This window comes from Chlorella variabilis (genome assembly GCF_000147415.1).
Source record: "Chlorella variabilis unplaced genomic scaffold CHLNCscaffold_7, whole genome shotgun sequence".
Lineage (NCBI taxonomy): Eukaryota > Viridiplantae > Chlorophyta > Trebouxiophyceae > Chlorellales > Chlorellaceae > Chlorella > Chlorella variabilis.
Genome location: NW_005435081.1, coordinates 57,231 through 74,100, shown reverse-complemented (window position 1 = coordinate 74,100; position 16,870 = coordinate 57,231). Strand labels below are relative to the sequence as shown.

Below are 16,870 nucleotides of genomic sequence, written 5' to 3'. Positions count from 1 at the left end.
ACACCAAAGTCAGCCGCAGCTGGCTCCGCAGCAGGCCGCAGACAGGGCGGGTGGACCTGTTTGTGGCGCGGCACGGCGAGGAGCTGGCCAGCTCCCATGGGCGGCCTGCACAATGCCACAGCAGTGATGTCACAAGCCACTTCCGCATCGACGCCACTATGGTGCACCGCAGCAGGCAGGCCTCAAAGGCCGCTTCTGACAGCCGGGTGCGTGGGAGTGCAGCTGCGGTTGGGGGGGTGACATGAGCGCCGGCCGTGCACGGCTCGGCCTGCTGCCGCTGCTGCTGGGCCTGGGCGGTGGTACCCGCTCACCTCCACTCCGTTGGCGGCGGCCACGTTGCTACCAGCTGGCCATAGCGCTGTTGTTTTGTCGATTGCTGATTGTCACATGATGGGCTGACCAGTGAGAGCTCACCGGTGCTCGCTCTTGGTCGGGGCACTTTGTCTTTTGCACTCACGTCTTTTGCACCGCTTTGATCCAATCCCCCCTGTCTGCTCATTACGCTGCAGGGTCATCTAAGAGATGGCGTGGGCTCCCTGCCGCCGACGTGGTTTTCAGGACTGACCAGGTGCCCATGCAAGACGGGCCAAGTTGCTGATCGGGGATGTTGTTAGCCAGCACTGCGCATGGACCCGCCGAGCTGTCACCTTGGGCCGCCGCCGATGCCCGCTTCGCCATCCGCCCGCTCAATCACGAGGATACGCCTGGTGCTGGTGAGGCAGCAGAAAGCTTGGGTGGTGCTTGCTGCTGCGAGCGCCATTTCTGTCGCTGCTCTGCACCTTGGTTGTGGTGCCGGTCGGCAGCCTGCCCTGCTCCTGCCGCGGCCCAGCGGACAGTGTGTGGCCGCAGCAGAAGCAGCAGGCAGACACGCCGCACACGCCGCACACGCCGGCACCCGCGCCGCCGCCCTCCGCGCCCCGTTCACGCTTTGCCCTGCTGCGGTGGGGCCGTGTGCCCATGCAGGCTCTCTGCGGGCAGGTGTGAGACGCGCGGTAGCTTGACATGAGCAAGTGTGCAGGACGCAGATGTAGGCAGTGCTTTGGGGTCGGGAGGCACGGCCAACTTCTCCTTGCATTTCCGTCTCTAATGCAGCTCTGAGCGCCGCCAGCCAACATCAAGGGTGCCTGCTGCCCTCCCGCCTGCAGGTGGGGCTGCGGCCTGGGCGCCCTTCAGCGCTGTTGGAGCTGGAGCAGGTAGCACTCAAGCAGCAGCGACCAGGCGGCAGCAGCGGCAAGAGCAGCCTGCCGGTAGTGCACAACTATGGGCATGGAGGTGCCGGCCTCACGCTAGCATGGGGATGCGCGGCAGACGCAGTGCAGCTGGTGCAGCAGGCGCTCGGCCAGCGGTGATGCCAGCAGGGACACTTTCTTTTGCTCTGCTGTCCCACATGCTCTGCAATACCAACTGGTGCCCGCCTGCCGCACAGAGGCAGTTTGAGAGTATGCTGCTGCCGCCATCAGACAGACCCATCGGTGCTCCCACTAGTGGGCCATTTGCGGCTCGCTGCAACCAGGAGCCAAAAATTCAGCGGCGTGCGAGGGGATCCCCTGTCATTTGCCAGAGTACGGCGGTACACTTACAATTCCCCACAAGCTTAGGCCTCCCAGCCCAGTGCAGCAGCCTTGGACGCCTGTGAGTTCCCTGCCACGCACTGAGACCCTCTTCCTACGTATCTCCCTCCTGTTCGGCAGCATGTACCTCAATCTGGAGAGGCTGCAGCTCTGCACAGCCCCAGAGGGAAGCACAGAGACTGCGAGCAGCAGTGTGGACGCCGTCGGTGCCGTGCCGCCAAGCGCAGCCCCGATGCCGCTCCACCTGCGCCTGACTCGGCGGATGGAACAAGCAGTGACCCTATTCTCCATCCTCCTCCAGCTGGCCCTCTACACCCGCTCAGCCACCACGCTGACGCTACAGCAGCACATGCAGCAGGCCATGCTGCTGGCGCTGCGGGGCGTCTGCCTGATGGTGGCGACCTACCTGCCGACGCATTCGTGGCTCAAGTACAGGTGAGGAGGTGCGCATTGCGCATAACGACTGGGAAGTGCCTTGCCAGCTGTTGCGATTGCAAACTTAGCATTCCCGGCTGGCTGCAGGGTGATGCTGATTGGAGCCCTGCGCATCGCCATCGCTTGCGTCCCCAGCCAGCGAACCGCCGGGGAGGGCGATGCTGTGCTGCTCAGCCGGCCAGCCACCCGCGGCACTCTGGGCGCGCTGCAAGACTGGCTGCGGCTGGCCACCGGCACTCGGCTGCTGCCCATGGCTGTGATTGGCGCAGTGCTGCAGCAGCCGCCGCTGGCGGTGATGGTGCAGCAGGCGCTGCTCATTCTGCTGACATCCGACAATGCGGGCTATTGCACCAGCCAGCTGCTGTCAGAGCCGCTCATGCAGCACCGCCTGGCAGCCCTGTCCCACGTGCTCGACGCCTGGACACCCATCGTGGCACCCAGCCAGGCCACTCTCAGCAGCAGGACCTGGGCTGGTCTGTCGGGTGCGCAGGGTGAGCGGACGGGGCAGAGCCGATGCCAACAAACCTGCCCAGTTGTCAACTTGACATCTGCACCCTGCCGCATCCCCTGACGGTTCGGCCCGCTGGATTTCTTGCTCCTCCCCCTTTCAGAGCAACCGCACCTGCTCCAATGCTTCTCGGTTGTCGGATGGCTCCAGGGCGTGATTGGAGTGATGGTTCCAGTCCTGGTGGCTGGCTTCACCGCGCCTGCTCCGGTGGGAGCATCAACCCCAGACCAGCCCGCACATACTGTCCAGCAGCATCCACAGAATGCGCCAATTGTTGCTCCGGGCAGGATGAAAGCAGCCGCCAGCTGGTTGCAGCGTGTGGTGTGTGCGGTGGCGGCGGGAGTCGCGCGGCTGGATGCCTCGCTGCAGGACTGCTGCCAGCAGGGCGGCCTTGCCAGGCTGACGCTCCTGCTGGTGTTGGGCCTCTTGGTAGCCAAGATGTGGCCGCTGGCCAAGGCCAGGGCAATGCGCTCCCTGCGCCTGTCTGGGGCTACAGAGCGCGCGTGACAGCTCCAGCCATCAGCCTGTACCATGCATCTGCCTGTACCATGCATATGCTCATGTGCCTGACCTTTCATGAACTCCTTTTGCATGTGGAAAGAATGCCAACCAAAGACAAAAAGGGGAATACTCTGAGAACAGAGGACAGAAAAGGAGACGCGGAACAGAAATGGAGATGCGGATCAGATGCGGATCGGATGGGGGCAAACAAGAACTACACGTGGGGCCACAAGAGCGAGAGTCAACTAGCAGGAGTTGGTGCAGCAGAATAAACAGAAACAAAAAAAGCACCAGAGCCTTTGCGCATTCATTTATGAGTTGAACCCCACGGGTCACGACGGCCTCAGATGCCGCCCAGCAGCTTCTTGCTGGTCTCGTAGATCCCCCAGCAGATCGCAGCTGCAGCAGCGCATCAGACGGCACAGATGACGGTGCTGGCAACAGAGGGAAGCCCCAAGTCGCAGCAAAGACCCCCCGCTGGCACAACAGACTGCAATTGGCAACCACGACATCGTCCCTCTCAGAAAGGCAAGCGCACCTGAGGGTGCATGGAAGAGCACGCGGGGCTGCCAGCCCCGCCACAACGCCATGGCCCCCTCCTCGCGCGCTATCTGCCTCAGCACTGGCCACTGCAGACAGAGAGGTACATAGGCAAGCAGGCTAGTGGATTGCGGCAAGAGCATCAAGAACCACTGCCAACTGCAGCAAGGTTGCCCCGCAGCGGCAGCTTACCACGCTGGTTGTATTGTAGCGTGTCGCGCTATTCAGGCCCTCCAGCTGTAGCCGCGTCTTCACAACATCCAGCGGCGTGGTGGCTGCGGCTGCCAGGCCCCCTGCCACGCCGCCTGCCACCAACTGCACCCGCAGTCCCTCCTCCTCTTCCTCCTCCCCCTCCTCCTCCTCACCGCTGCTGCCTGCTTGTGCCGCTGCTGCAGTGAGCAGCGGTCCCGCACCGGAGTGTAGCTGCCGCCGGCTGCTGTCGCCAGCGGTTGCTGCTTCTGCCGCGGCGCCTGCTGAGGACCCCACCAGAAACTTCTTTATGCTCTCATATGCCGCGAAATGCAGCGCGGTGTAGGGCACATTCATGACTAGCTGCAGGCACAGAGAAAGATTTCAAACGGCCAGGAGGCATGGGTCAGGAGGGGCGGCTAGGCAGCCAGCGACCAGCATGCCCAACGCTCATTGCCCCATCTCACACGCGGCCCACCACCCCTCGCTTGACGCCAAGCAAACTGCGCCCTGGCCTCACCGTGGTCCAGTAAGACTTGTAGAAAGCGCGCAGCCCCTCCTCCTGAAAGGTGGACTGCGCACAGTGCAGCACGCCACGGTATGGCGAGTGTGACACCTGCGGGACAGCGGCAGCAGCAGGATGGATTGACGGACGTGCAGCCAGGCGAGCCACAAGAGGGGCCTGGCATGTCTAGCTCTGCCACAACAGCAGGCAGCCTCCAGGTCGCTGAACAATTGTGGTACTGCTGTCCATGCGCAGTCCTCAAGAGCCCACCTGCATGCGCTGCTTGACCACATCCCAGGGGGTCATGCAGCCGTCGTTCACGATAGTAGCGGTGGCGCCTGCGCACGGAAACAGCCGCGGCAGCAGCAGGCGGTACCGTCAGCGTCATCTCTTAGAGGCAGCACGATGTGCAGCCCGACGTGGCAGCAAGCAGGCACCTCAGCACTTTGCAAGCTTCTGCACCTGCGGCTGCGGTGGCCAGCGGGTGGTGCCCCTCGCGGTTGCCTCCATACAGCTGCTTGGCTGCCTCGTAGGAAGCAAAGTACAGGGCATGGCTGGGCCTGCACAAGAAAAGCACAGCATATGTAAGTGCAGGACTTCTGGCAGCGGCTGCCTGAAGACGACCGGGTACGACTGGCAAGCATCCATTTGTCGTTTATAAGCTGCCACCCACCCTGCTCCCAGCGCCATGGCCGCGACGCCTCGGTACAAGCCGCCCATCCCCTCCCGCCGCAGCACGTTGCGGAGCGCCGTGACCACACTAGAGTGTAGCTGCAGGCACAGAGAGCGGCGTGGAAAAGTGCCGGAGCGCACCATGAAGGCCCTGCCGTCCTACAGCAGCGAGCTGGTTGGTGTCGGCTGCTGCTGCTGCTAGGCACCACTGCAAGCTCACCTGCTGCCCCGGGTGCGCCAGCGCCTGCATGCGAGTTTTCACCGTGTCGACAGGGTACATGGCGACGTGCTCGCCGATTCCTGCGGCCGCGCCTGCCACCATGTGCTGCAGCAGCAGGGCGAGAACAGGCGGCACGGGCTCGGCGCGACCTATCAAGGGCAGCCTGGAGGCCGGTCTATCGCTTGCTTCTTTTGCAGCACAGGTTTCAAAGCAAACCCTGCTATAACAGGTGTGGGTGGCGGCGGCAGTGGCGGCGGCACTCTTCCGCCGCCAGCAGCCCCAGGGCGGCAGCAGCGCTGCAGCACGTCAGTCGCACCCCGTAGAACGTCAAGCCATCGTAGGAGGCGGCTTTGTGCACGGCAGGGACATCCTGGGTGACAGTAGTGCAGGGGTCTGCCATCTTTGCAGGCTTGTGTTGTGTAGGGGCTGGCGACGGCGATGCAATTCAAGGGGCTCGCCGCCAGCTTTTGGGGTTTGCAGGCGCGCTGCGCAGCAGCCTTTGCTGCCCTTGGTGGTAGACGACTGTAACAAGCGCAGGAGGATGGGCAACAGGCGTCAGGCGCGACAGACAATGCAGGAAGATGCACCGATCACTGGCAACGGTTCACCCAACAGACCTGAGACCTCTGCTCCGCCCCGCTGGCGGCAATTCGGTAGTCAATGCGGCCATTTGGGCATTGACAAGCTCAAGGTTGTCGTAAGCTGTGATAGAAATCAAAGTGAGACGAAGTCAGAAAGGGAATTGAGTAAGGCAAAGTCACTGCTACGACACGCTCGACGCCGGCAGGGCGGCGGCTCCGGCGGGGGTGCAGGCGATGACGTCATCGGGCGTCACGATGGCATCCACCCCCACGTCGTGAGGCTCCACCGGCACCCGCTCCACCAGCTGGCTCCGGAACGACAGTGCCACCAGCAGCGGCGGCGCCCAACCCCGCGCCGCCGCGCGGTCCTGCACCAACAGGAGTTGGGAGGCAATGCTCAAACCAGGTGCAAGCTTGCAAAAAGGCACATCACCAACAGTAATGCCAGACCCAAACGAAAGGCGGAGCGCCCACCTGTGCCGAGTAGATGAACTTGTCGTAGTAACCGCCACCGCGGCCCAGTCGGCGGCCGGACCGGTCAAACGCCAGCCCAGGCATCACGATCAGCTCCAGCGGCTCATCCACCTGGCAGGGAGGCGGCAGGACAGGGGGCAGTGGGGCACGGCCAACCCTGGGTGGGAAGGGAACAAGTGCTGTGGCACAAGCAGCGCCTGCACGGCCCCTGTCACCATGGACGTCTGCCGCCCTAAAACAAGGTCCCCCTCTGCCCACCCACCAGCAGCACGTCCTGCCGCTCCCGCCCGTCGTCGTACGTGGGCCGCGGCTCGCGGATGCCAAACGGTGGCACCTCCTGCAGCGCGCCCCAGCCGTCCAGGTGCAGGAAGTGCATGTTGGCCTCCTTGTCCTGCACCCGCGGCACGTACAACCTGCAGCAAGGTGAAGGGAGCAGCAAAGGGGAGTCAGCTCCCCAGACCTGCAGGATGCGCGCTATGCCGGGCAGGCAGCCTCCACCTGCCGGTGATCTGGCCAACCCACCCAACCGCGGCAGGCGACTTGCACTTCCTGCAGGCAAGCTGTGCGCGTCGCAGCCATGTGGTGCCCAACCCACCGCTTGTGCTCCGCCATGGCCGCCTCAAGGATGGCGGTTGTGTCCACCTCGCGCAGCTTGGCGCAGTGCACGTAGATGATAGCATGGGGGGAGTCGCGGAAGGCAGCGCTGGCCAGCATGCGCGCCGCAATCAGGCGGCCTGCACCGCCGGGGCGTGGGGTGTGTGTGAACAGCAGATGCGGTTGGGGTTGTCTGGAGTGCAGGCATGGGACATGCAAGCAGATGCGGGGCTGCGGCAGTTTTTTGCCACCACCAGAGCAACCGGACCAATGAATGTCTGCCATGCACCACATTCGCAGACATTCGGCCTGATCACACAAGGCAGGGGTGGCACTCACTCTCCTCTGCCATCTGCTCCGCGCTCAGCTGCCGCAGCGCCTTCTTGACCTGCTCCCGCACCCGCCTCTTGTCCACACCCAGCTCAGCTGTCGCCGCAGAGGCCATGCCGTGCACACACAGGCGGTGGGCAGACGCTGCCGCTGCTCCCGCTGCCGCCGCCGCTGCCGGCACCCGCCGGGCCGCGGCGGCCGTGCTGCCCTGTCGTTGCAGGTGCTGCCGGAAGCTACGCGCAGCCAAGCTCGCCAGAGACATCCAATCTTACATTTGGTGGGGCCACCGGGCCTGCTTGCAGAGCCCCTTGGGGCTTCACTCGTGCTAGCTCAAGGGCAGGCTACAGCAGGCGGCGGGATGCCGAGGTGCGATCAGAGGTACGCAGCTATGATGCGAAATTGAGGCCCGGCCAAAACGTTTGTGACCAGCCTGCAGTGCCGGGCTGTCTTTTTGTGCCAGCTGTTTGTGCAGCGTTGGTCAAATCAACAATCGCACCACACACTGCACACCCCACAGCACAACATCACACGCCTGCACATGCCCCAGCCCGCGGCGATCACAACCTTTGAACATCTCCGGCCTTGGCTGGCGCCAGTTTGTGCAGAGCCCCTGGAGGGCATTGTGGCAGCTACAGCAGCAGTATAGCGAGAGGCAGGGGCAGGGGCCAGCAGCATGACGGAGGATGGGGGCCGCAGGGCCAAGCGCCGCTGCGCTCGCAAATACACCTCCACGGCCATGCCCTCGGCCATACACTACGTGGGATATGTGAGCGGCTCGGCATTGCCTCGCTGCAAGCTTGAGACGATGGCGGTCGCGGCGCCTGGCTGGGCGCGCCCCAAGTTGCACCGTTGAACAATTCCATCTGCGCAGGTGGAGGATGACGAGACGCCGGAGATGATCATGGCCAAGTTTGCCGAGCTGGAGCGCATCAAAGTGGCAGGGAAACAGGCCCAGGCGGCGCAAACAGTCGCGGCGGCAGGCGATGCGCCTGTCAGCGGCGCGCCGGTGGCAGCGGATGCAGGCGCATGCGCAGGAGCAGCAGGGCAAGACACGCAGCAGCAGCAGCAGCAGCAGCAGCAGCAAGACATGCAACAGCACGGCGCAGCGGCAGCAGCAGCGGCAGAACCGCCAGGCGGCACAACGACCGCCGCTGGCGGTGCCGAGGCCGGCGGCGGCGAGGGGCAGGGCGGGCTGACGGACGAGCAGCTGCTGGAGGTGTTCAAGCAGACCAGCATGTTCAACGTGCGCACTGCCCTCCAGGACAATGAGATGCTGCTGGGCATCGACGAGATTCTGGAGGCCACCAACGAACGGTGTGTGTATGTGGGTGTTGGGGGGGCGGGCAACAGGGGCTAGCGTGCGGTCATGTCATTTGATGGGCAGGCCTAGTGAGGGGCAGGTGCTAGGGAAGGGACATGGCTGGGTGTAGGTGGGCACATGGATGGTCATGCTTTCCTTTGCTGTGCTGCGCCATCCTGCCTGCCTGCGCCTGACCACCCGCCCGGCCCGTGCCCCCCGCCCCGGCTGCAGGTATGCTGATGAGGAGGCTGTGTCGGATGATGAAGACATGCTGCGTGCCTTCTGGTCTGACGAAGGTGCGGCGGCAGCACACCATGGGGCTGCAGCGTGCTGCTGGCAGCCTTGCCGCAGGTGTTGATTTGCATGGCCGTGTTTGTCGGGCATCTGTAGGGCCTGTGCCTGGTTGCCTGCTCCTGCAGATGAAGTGTCACTGAGCGACTTGGAGGATGACGAGGCGGGCGGGCGGCGGCGCCGCCGCGGTGGCGGCGCCGGCCGCATCGCTCGTCAGGGCAGTGGGCCGGGGCGGGGGCCGGGCCTGCAGCGCAACGCCGCCTGCGTCAGGGCGCGGCACAACGTCATCACGGCTTTCAACCCGATCACGCAGGTGGGGCAGGAGGCGGGCCTGGGGAGGGCGGGGTCGGGAGGGGGCCCCAGTGGCTGGTGCTTGAGCTGCGGCCTATGGAAAGGGCTTGCTGTCGTGTTTACGTGCATTTGCACCACGTGTGCTGTTGTTCTTGCCCGCTGCCCCATTGGTGCCATGTCCAACCGCCCTTGCAGGCGCTGGTGCGGCGCAAGGTGCGGGTGGGGAGCGAGCGGGAGGAGCTCTATCATGTGCGGGTGCCGCCGGCGCCCATCCCCGTGTCCTGGGGCCGCACCGTGCAGCCCTATGTGCCGCTGGACAGGCGCAGCCAGCGGCCCATGGCAGGTGGGGAGCAGCCGGGGCTGGCTGGCACAGCCTGCGCGGCAAGGAAGCGGCGCCGAGTGCAGCGGCAGCAGCGCCGCACTTCTGCGGCTGCCATTGGCACCGCATCGCACGCTGCCGGGCAGCCAGTGCGCACCGGCTGGCTCCTCACCCCACCCGCCCCTGGCCCTGCTCCCCATGTGCTGCAGTGCCGGTGCCGCCGGCGCTGCTCAAGGCGATGGAGGAAGGGGGTCGGGCGATGGACATTGCTCCCATGGAGCGGTGCGTGTACCGCGAGGAGTGCAGCATACCAGACGCGGACTGGGGCGGCCTGCTGCCGGCAGCTGGCGGCGGCCACCAGGCCGTGCTCATCAACCCGGGCTGGGAGTGCGACGGGCGAGGCGACGCGGCGGTCCAGGTGGGGATGGGGTTGTGGCCGGCTCTTATGGCGGCGCGCTACCACTGGGGAGCAGCAGACCATCTCCCTTGGCTGCGCGTTTGGTGTGGCTGTGCATCCCACGCCTGACCCACTCCTGCTCCCTGTCGTGGCCGGCCGCCCCTCCTGTACAGCGCCTGGCCAGGCTTCCCATGCGGCGGCTGGTGCCCAAGGGCTTTGTGTTCATCTTCGTAGAGAAGCAGCACGTGCAGGCGCTATGCCGACAGGTGCGGCAGTCTGCCGGCTGGCCTACAGTTGTGTGGCGGACCGCATCCGCTTTCGCTCCTGCTGCCATGTGCCAGCCCCCTCCTCCATCCACCCCTGCGCACATGCATGCCCTGCTGCTCATTGCGCTGCTGCCTGTCCATTCATTGTTTTCTTTCTTTCTTCCCCGCTCCTGCAGATGCGCGCCTGGGGTTACTGCTACATTGAGAACCTGACTTGGGTGTACCTGCGCCCTAACAACCACATCCTGGAGCTGCCCTCCCGCTACACCAACTCCAGCCACATCACGCTCTACATGTTCCGCCGGGAGGGTGCGTGGTGGGATGGGGCTGAAGGGAAGGCAGTTGGCAAGCTGCCGGCCCTGGTGGTGACAGCCTGCGACCTCTCAGCCTGCCCTTCCCTGACGTCTGTTGGGTGTGCTGCCTGCGGCAAGTGCAGGGGAGGGCAAAGACATTGAGTTGCGGCACCAGCGCAACCCTGATGTCACCTTTGATTGCCTCGTCGGCGCGGAGGGTAGGCAGGCCTGGGTGGCTGGTTGCACGCAACAGGGGAGAGGAGATAGGCCGAGACGTGCCTGGGCAATGAATGGTGTGCTTGTGCGCACCGTGGTGCCGCAGTGTGATGCCCCTCCGCTCCCCCTGCCATGCCTACAGGCGGGCGGCGGGCGGTGCCAGAGGAGACATTTGTTGCCATTGAGACGCTGCTGCCCACCGGCAAAGGGCGGTTCCTGGAGCTGTGGGCACCACAGGGCGTGCACCGGCCCGGCTGGACGCACGTGGTGGAGGTGGGCGCCGCGGAGAGCTGACGGACACACGCAGCAACGAGTGCAGCAGGGAGCCGGAGCGGCAGGGAGGCGACGAGGCTGTGAGCGACAGCGCCAGTGGCGGCACAGAACCGGTTTCGTTATGTAGGCTCTCTGAACGCACTGTATGACAATGCTATTCATGCCTCTCGATCCCTGGCTTCTGTTACTCCAGCGCGTTGGTTTGCATTCACAGCCACTCATAAATTACTGAGTCGAGAGCGTGAAGCAATTGCATGTAAGCCTTTGCCACTGCTGGCACTATCGCGTGCCCAGCACCGCCCTGAACGCCTCCACCACCGTCTTGCACTCCACCAGGCGCGCCCCTCTGAGACGCGCCGAGGCGTGCACGTTGCTGGAGGCGGGAATGACAAAGGTCTTGAAGCCCAGCTGTATTCGCAGCGCGGGGAGGCAAGGAGGCAGAACCTCAGCTGGGCAGGCAGGCAGGCCACAAGGTCTGTGTTTGTCAGGAACATGAACACACCTTGGCTGCCTCAGCGATTCGCCGCTCTATGTTGCCCACCGGCCGAAGCTCGCCACCCAGACCTACCTGCACATGGCCAGCACAGCGCAGCCAAATGCAGCAGACTTGTAAGCAGCGCATTGCCAGCTGCCAGCACGTGACAGGTCGATGCCTGGCCACAGAGCGCGTTACAACGCAGCGGCAGGGCTGCTGGCGCTGCCCCGTGCCTCTCCAATCATCACCACGTCCCGACCAATGGGCTGCTCGAAGTAGCTGCTGGCAATGGCGCAGGCCACGGCCAGGTCTGTGGACGGTTCCTTCATTTCCAGTCCTGCAGCAGTGGAACAGCGGCGGGGAGAGCAGCAAGAGATGAGGAGAGGCGTGGCGCGCTTCAGGGTGCCCTGCTGCGCGCATGCTGAAGGTCTTTTCAAACCCGCCCGCAGTGCTCACCCCCTGTCACATTGAGGTGCACGTCCACGCTGTATGGCCGCATGTCGGTGTGCTTGCCCAGCACCGCCAGCAGCAGCGCCAGGCGCTGGCGGTCGACGCCGCTGGGCATTCGCATGGGCGGCTGCCCCGAGCTCTGCGGCACCGGGCTGCACAGCGCCTGCACCTCCATCAGCAACGGCCGGGTGCCCTCCAGCACGACTGCGGGCGCCGAGGGGAAGCGGAGGTTAGGGGCAGGCAGGACTTCAGTGCTGGTGCTGCCAATGAGCTCACTGAACACAAACCACTGCAAGGTTGTGATGCATGGTGCACAGCGTGGCCCGGCGTGCACAGCATGGCGCACCTGCTACCGCGGAGGAGACATTGGGGGCAAGGTCTCGGTCAGAGAGGAAGATGGAGGAGGGGTTGGGGACCACCTACACACGGTGGGCAGATGGGCGGGCAGTCTCAAGGGCAGGAGGGGAACCGGGCATTCAGGACGGAAGCACAGCAGGGCACACCGTCCCCCCCAAGCAGGCCGAGCGGTTCCCCACCTTCTGCCACCCAAGCGCACCTGCATGCCGTCATCGTGCATCTCAAACACGCCCACTTCATCGGTGTTGCCATACCGGTTTTTGATGCTGCGCACCTGCGGCAGCAGCAGCCAGGGCAGCAGCTCAACGGCGGCTCCCGCAAGCACTGGGGCTGCTGCCTTCAACGCCTGCCCAACAAGTCGCCAATGCACCCAGCTGCTGACTGCCACGCCAGGCACCCCACTGACCAGGCGCACTGGCTGCTGCCTGCCACCCTCCATGTAGATGACTGTGTCCACAATGTGCTCCAGCACACGGGGGCCTGCAGGCAGGCAGGAGGCGGGGCAGGCAAGGGACGCAAGCAATTGGGGGCTTACAAAACAAGCGCTGGAAACTCTTGCACGTGGAAAAAGTGGCGGCAACAACAAGGCGCCGCTCAAACCACCACCACCCAGGCAACAGCGCAGCAGCGTGCGGTGGCGCACCCGCGATGTCGCCGCTCTTGGTGACGTGCCCCACCAGAAAGACAGGGATGCGCTCGCGTTTCGCCACCTGCAATAGCGCCGTGGCGCACTCCCGCACCTGCAGCGCACGGGTTCCGACACCGGAGCATAGGGTGGTCAGCGAGATGTCGGGCAAAAGGAGCAGGGGGAACAGGAACGGCCTGCTTGCCTACACAGCATGCACCTGCTTTGTTGCATGGCCCCACTGATGTCCACTGCCGGTGGCAGGGTGTGCCACACATACCCACCCATCCCTTGTCCTCCGCGCACCTGCGTCACGCTGCCCGCGCTGCTGGACACCTCATCCAGGTAGACCGTCTGTATGGAGTCCACGACCACGGCAGCCGGCTGCAGCCGGATGATTTCGTCGAGGATGGCGTCCAGGCGTGTGGCAGAGTACACAAAGATGGAGGGGTTGGAGCCGACGGCAGGGCCCATGCGCTCCGCGCGGCTCCCTATCTGCTCCACAGACTCCTCCCCCGACACGTACAGCACAGTGGCGCCGCCGCTCGGGGCCTGCCGGTCGCCGGCGGCGCCGGGCGCACCCCCCTCTCCCTCTCCCTCCTGCTGCGCCGGCGCGGCTGGCTGCTGCACGTCCTGTGGCCGCTGCGGCTGCTGCTGCTGCTGCTGCTGCGCCGGCTGTGCGTCAGAGGACGTGCTGGCCTGGGTCAGCATGGCTGCCATCTGCAGCAGCAGGGTAGACTTGCCCACACCTGGCTCGCCGCCGACCAGGGTCAGCGAGCCGGGCACCACGCCGCCGCCCAGCACGCGCCCCAGCTCCTGCCCATTCTCCCCCGGCAGCACCAGCCGCCAGCGGGAGCGGAAGCCGCGTCGGCTCACATCGCTCAGGCGCTGTGGCGCTGCGGCAGGAGGAAGAAGGGGCAGGGGGGTGCTGCTAGCAGCGCGCAGGTGCAGGACATCGTGCAGAGCCAAAATGCAACGGCAGGCAGGCAGCCCATGAAGCAGCACGTGACGGCAGACCCAGCAACAGGAGAATTGCACACCTTCGACATCCTGCACCCACGCTGATCGCCGCAGCGACCTGCTGGCACCAGCAGCCCGCCCGCCTGGCCCTGGGCCGTCCTCGGTGCCGCTGCCGGCGCTGCTCTTGCCGGCGGCAAAACGTGCGGCAGCTCGGGCGCCACTGCCGCCCCCCGACTCTGCTGCCGCCTGCACTACCACCTTCTCCAGCGAATTCCAAGCCCCACATGATTTGCACTGCCCCGCCCTGCATGTGAGGGCTCAAAACGGGTGGCCTCGTCAGCTAAGCGGTAGTGGGGGCGGTGGCAACAGGGCGGCGGCATCTGCTTGCATGCTCTCACCACTGCGCTGACTGCTCTCCACACCCCCCGCAGATGTAAAGCTGCTTGGACTTTGAACTGGAGCTGGCGGCACGAGAAACCACAAGGCAGCGCTCTCTGCGGCCGGGCCGGCGGTGCAGACTGCCATGGCGCGATGCTGCAGCGCTGCTTATTAGTCCCCTGGCGCTGATGAACGACGGGGAGGCCAGCAGGGCCGGGCAAGGAGTGGCGCAGAGCCGCATAGACGCCCTCAGCAGCAGGGCTGTCACGGCAGCCCGCATGTGCTTCTGATCGCACAGGACTGATTGAAGGACACAAGGCAGGGGCCTACAGAGGGCACTCCTGGATTTGTGCTTCGCCCGCTGCGCGGCGCCAGCCTGTTGGCGGCGAAGCTGCCGCAGGCCTCTGTATTGCTGACGGCTATTTCATCCCCCTGACTCATTGGATATAACCTTGTCACCCCCTTCAGGAGCATCCACAGCTCCTCAAGAGCCCTGGGAGACCCGCTCTGCAGTTAAGCCTGCGCTAGGCGATAACGGAAGGCCTTGCGGGGACCCCAGCCGCTCCTAAACGCTCCATAATCGCCGTCTGACGGATGAGAGTGCGGTCAGGCGAGACCCACGGAGCGCCGGGTGGGCACATGCGGCGCATGCGTGCTTGGTCGCCTGTGCCTGTGCAAACTCAAGCGACAGCTGCGCCTCCGAATCTCTTACAACCCCTCTTGGCCGCAGGCAGGGCGCAGGCGCGATGCGGATGGAGCTGGACGACGAGTGCGACAGCGGTGCCCACTTGGCGCCGGAAGACATCGGCGAGGAGGGCGCCGAGGAGCTGGGCTGTGAACACGACTCGCCCCGCACCCAGCTCATCAAGGCCAATATCAGGCTGGTGGGTCGATGCGCGGGCTAACTGCAGGGCATTCGGCAGGAGCCGGTACATTGACTAAACCGCCGGCGCGCCGACCACCCACCGGCCACATTGCCGACCTCCCCTCCTCTGCCCCACGGTGCGCCTGCCCCTTCAGGTGGAAACCATCCCCATCCAAAGCTGCATAGACGGGCAGCGGCGGGCCGCCACCGGCGCCAACAACCGTTCTGGCTACCGCGGAGTGCGGCGGGTGAGGAAGGCCTGGCCGCCAACGGGCAGCGGTTGCATGGCCGTGCCTGCCAGGCCCATTGCATGCGGGGCTAGACCCTGATCCCTGGATCGTGTGGGTTCAAGCTCCAACCTGTCCCCACGACCGCGTGTGCACTTGCAGCGCCCCTGGGGCAAGTGGGCGGCCGAGATACGGGACCCATCCCGATCCACCCGCCGCTGGCTGGGCACATATGACACACCCGCTGAGGCTGCCCGTGCCTACGATGCCGCCGCTGTGGCCATCCGGGGTCACAACTCCCGCACCAACTTCGCTTACCCGGGCCTCCAGCTGGACAGCCTGGTGCCCCAGGGCAGCAAGGGTGGCAGGGTGAGTGGGAAGCTGGGCTGCTGCCGCCGACGCCACTGGTACCGCTGATACCTGAAGGCGGCACGCGTCCCAATTCCCTGACACGCAATTCTGCTCCCCTGGCTACCCGTGCAGAGAGCGGCAGCAGCAGCAGCTGCCCAGGCTCAGCACGTCAGCAGCGAGACCTGGGGCCGCCAAGCGGACCGCCCAGGCGCCAGTGCTGCAGCGGCAGTTGTAGCAGCGGGGCCGGGGCTGCACATCCCGCAAATTACCTTCCGGCCCATCCAGCCTGAGCCAGCAGTATCCGCTCCTGTGGCTCCCGTGCTGCACATTCCCCTGCCCGTACCAAGGCCCTTGGCAGCCAATGCCACAGCGCGGCGAGCAGGGGCGGCAGCAGCGGGGGGCCATCATGGCGGCAGTGGCAGCGATCTGTTTGCAGGCAGCGGAGTGAGCCTCAATGTCCCCGAGGCCGGCGGCATGCCAGCTGCATCCTCCTTAGCGTCGCAGGGGTACCGCCACCAACCACACGGCAGGCAGTGCGAGCGGGAGGGCCGGTTGTGGCGGCTCAAGCAGGAGGACAGCGCTGCAGAGGTGAGTGAGTGGTGCGGGGGCAATGGACAGGTGTCTGATGGCAGCATCACCCCCTGCAGGTAGGCCTCCCGGTAAGGATGTGCCCCATGATGGGCATGATGGCCCCCCACCTGGAGGGTCATTGGGGACATCATCCTCAATCATGCATCATTCTCCCTCCCGTTTGTTCTGTTGGCATCCCAGCAACCGTAATATGCTTTCTAGGACATGAGCCACCACTTTAGGGTGAAGGTGGTTAGCAAGACCACGGCCCCCAGGCCTCTAGACGGGCCACAGCCAAAAAGATCCCGTGCAAGTAGACCAGGACAACAAGCTCCCTTCAATGTGCCAGGGCAGGCCAGGCGGCGGGGTGAGAGGGATGACAACGAGGATGAGCGAGCACCCAGCGGCTTCTTAGGCTGGGGCGACCGGCAAGGACGCAAACGTGATCACTGGGAGGCTCGGCTCGGAGCGGACGTGGATGCCTTCTTGGCCTCTCTGCCGGGCCGGGCGGCGCAGCAGCGGCAGGAGCGCCAGCAGCAGCTCCAGCAGCGGCAAGCCCAGCTGGCCAGCATGGAGCCGCTTCCTTGCCACTTAGCAGCAGAAAATGGCAGCTGCTGTGAGTTGCACAAGACGGGCAGCCAGGCAGCTGTGTTTTATGGGCCGCTCGGCGTGGTGGGCAGGCTCACGTTGCCGGTATGGGAGTGCAAGACGCATGGGCGCCCCAATATCACCGTGCACCCTCTCCAGATCAGCTGTGTGCCGACTGCGCCAGTCAATAACACCAAGCTGCTTGATGTGGAGCTTGTCAGGCAGTTCCGCTTGCTGCAACTGCTCAACGGCGTGGGG

General features: G+C 65.0%; 6 protein-coding genes across 6 annotated transcripts; 3 read left to right on the top strand and 3 right to left on the bottom strand.

The window, feature by feature from the left end:
• Nucleotides 1-957: 957 nt before the first annotated feature.
• On the top strand, nucleotides 958-1,349 carry CHLNCDRAFT_144078 (hypothetical protein; the record flags this gene model as incomplete). The annotated part of the gene is made up of 2 exons (XM_005848743.1): nucleotides 958-978; nucleotides 1,146-1,349. The coding sequence occupies 2 exons, from the start codon at nucleotides 958-960 to the stop codon at nucleotides 1,347-1,349; spliced, it is 225 nt and encodes a 74-aa protein (XP_005848805.1).
• Nucleotides 1,350-3,358: 2,009 nt separating this feature from the next.
• On the bottom strand, nucleotides 3,359-5,243 carry CHLNCDRAFT_22033 (hypothetical protein; the record flags this gene model as incomplete). The annotated part of the gene is made up of 9 exons (XM_005848530.1): nucleotides 3,359-3,414; nucleotides 3,554-3,644; nucleotides 3,748-3,922; nucleotides 4,037-4,107; nucleotides 4,265-4,360; nucleotides 4,520-4,587; nucleotides 4,712-4,809; nucleotides 4,923-5,020; nucleotides 5,142-5,243. 9 exons carry the CDS (start codon nucleotides 5,241-5,243, stop codon nucleotides 3,359-3,361), a joined length of 855 nt encoding a protein of 284 aa, XP_005848592.1.
• A 661-nt stretch (nucleotides 5,244-5,904) lies between these two features.
• CHLNCDRAFT_144075 (hypothetical protein) lies at nucleotides 5,905-7,235 on the bottom strand (the record flags this gene model as incomplete). The annotated part of the gene is made up of 5 exons (XM_005848529.1): nucleotides 5,905-6,090; nucleotides 6,197-6,307; nucleotides 6,459-6,609; nucleotides 6,792-6,930; nucleotides 7,130-7,235. The coding sequence occupies 5 exons, from the start codon at nucleotides 7,233-7,235 to the stop codon at nucleotides 5,905-5,907; spliced, it is 693 nt and encodes a 230-aa protein (XP_005848591.1).
• A 558-nt stretch (nucleotides 7,236-7,793) lies between these two features.
• CHLNCDRAFT_144074 (hypothetical protein) lies at nucleotides 7,794-10,787 on the top strand (the record flags this gene model as incomplete). Its single annotated transcript, XM_005848742.1, has 10 exons — nucleotides 7,794-7,886; nucleotides 7,992-8,434; nucleotides 8,652-8,716; nucleotides 8,840-9,024; nucleotides 9,198-9,345; nucleotides 9,531-9,739; nucleotides 9,892-9,984; nucleotides 10,161-10,293; nucleotides 10,421-10,495; nucleotides 10,636-10,787. 10 exons carry the CDS (start codon nucleotides 7,794-7,796, stop codon nucleotides 10,785-10,787), a joined length of 1,596 nt encoding a protein of 531 aa, XP_005848804.1.
• Nucleotides 10,788-11,265: 478 nt separating this feature from the next.
• Nucleotides 11,266-14,087, bottom strand: CHLNCDRAFT_8491 (hypothetical protein; the record flags this gene model as incomplete). The annotated part of the gene is made up of 11 exons (XM_005848528.1): nucleotides 11,266-11,334; nucleotides 11,490-11,578; nucleotides 11,698-11,895; nucleotides 12,038-12,110; nucleotides 12,248-12,322; nucleotides 12,455-12,528; nucleotides 12,692-12,788; nucleotides 12,980-13,217; nucleotides 13,365-13,604; nucleotides 13,869-13,937; nucleotides 14,032-14,087. Coding segments are annotated over 11 exons (1,278 nt in total), but the record flags the coding sequence as incomplete, so codon positions are not given.
• Nucleotides 14,088-15,262: 1,175 nt separating this feature from the next.
• Nucleotides 15,263-15,415, top strand: CHLNCDRAFT_17998 (hypothetical protein; the record flags this gene model as incomplete). Its single annotated transcript, XM_005848741.1, has 1 exon — nucleotides 15,263-15,415. A coding segment is annotated over one exon (153 nt), but the record flags the coding sequence as incomplete, so codon positions are not given.
• Between the last annotated feature and the right edge of the window lie 1,455 nt (nucleotides 15,416-16,870).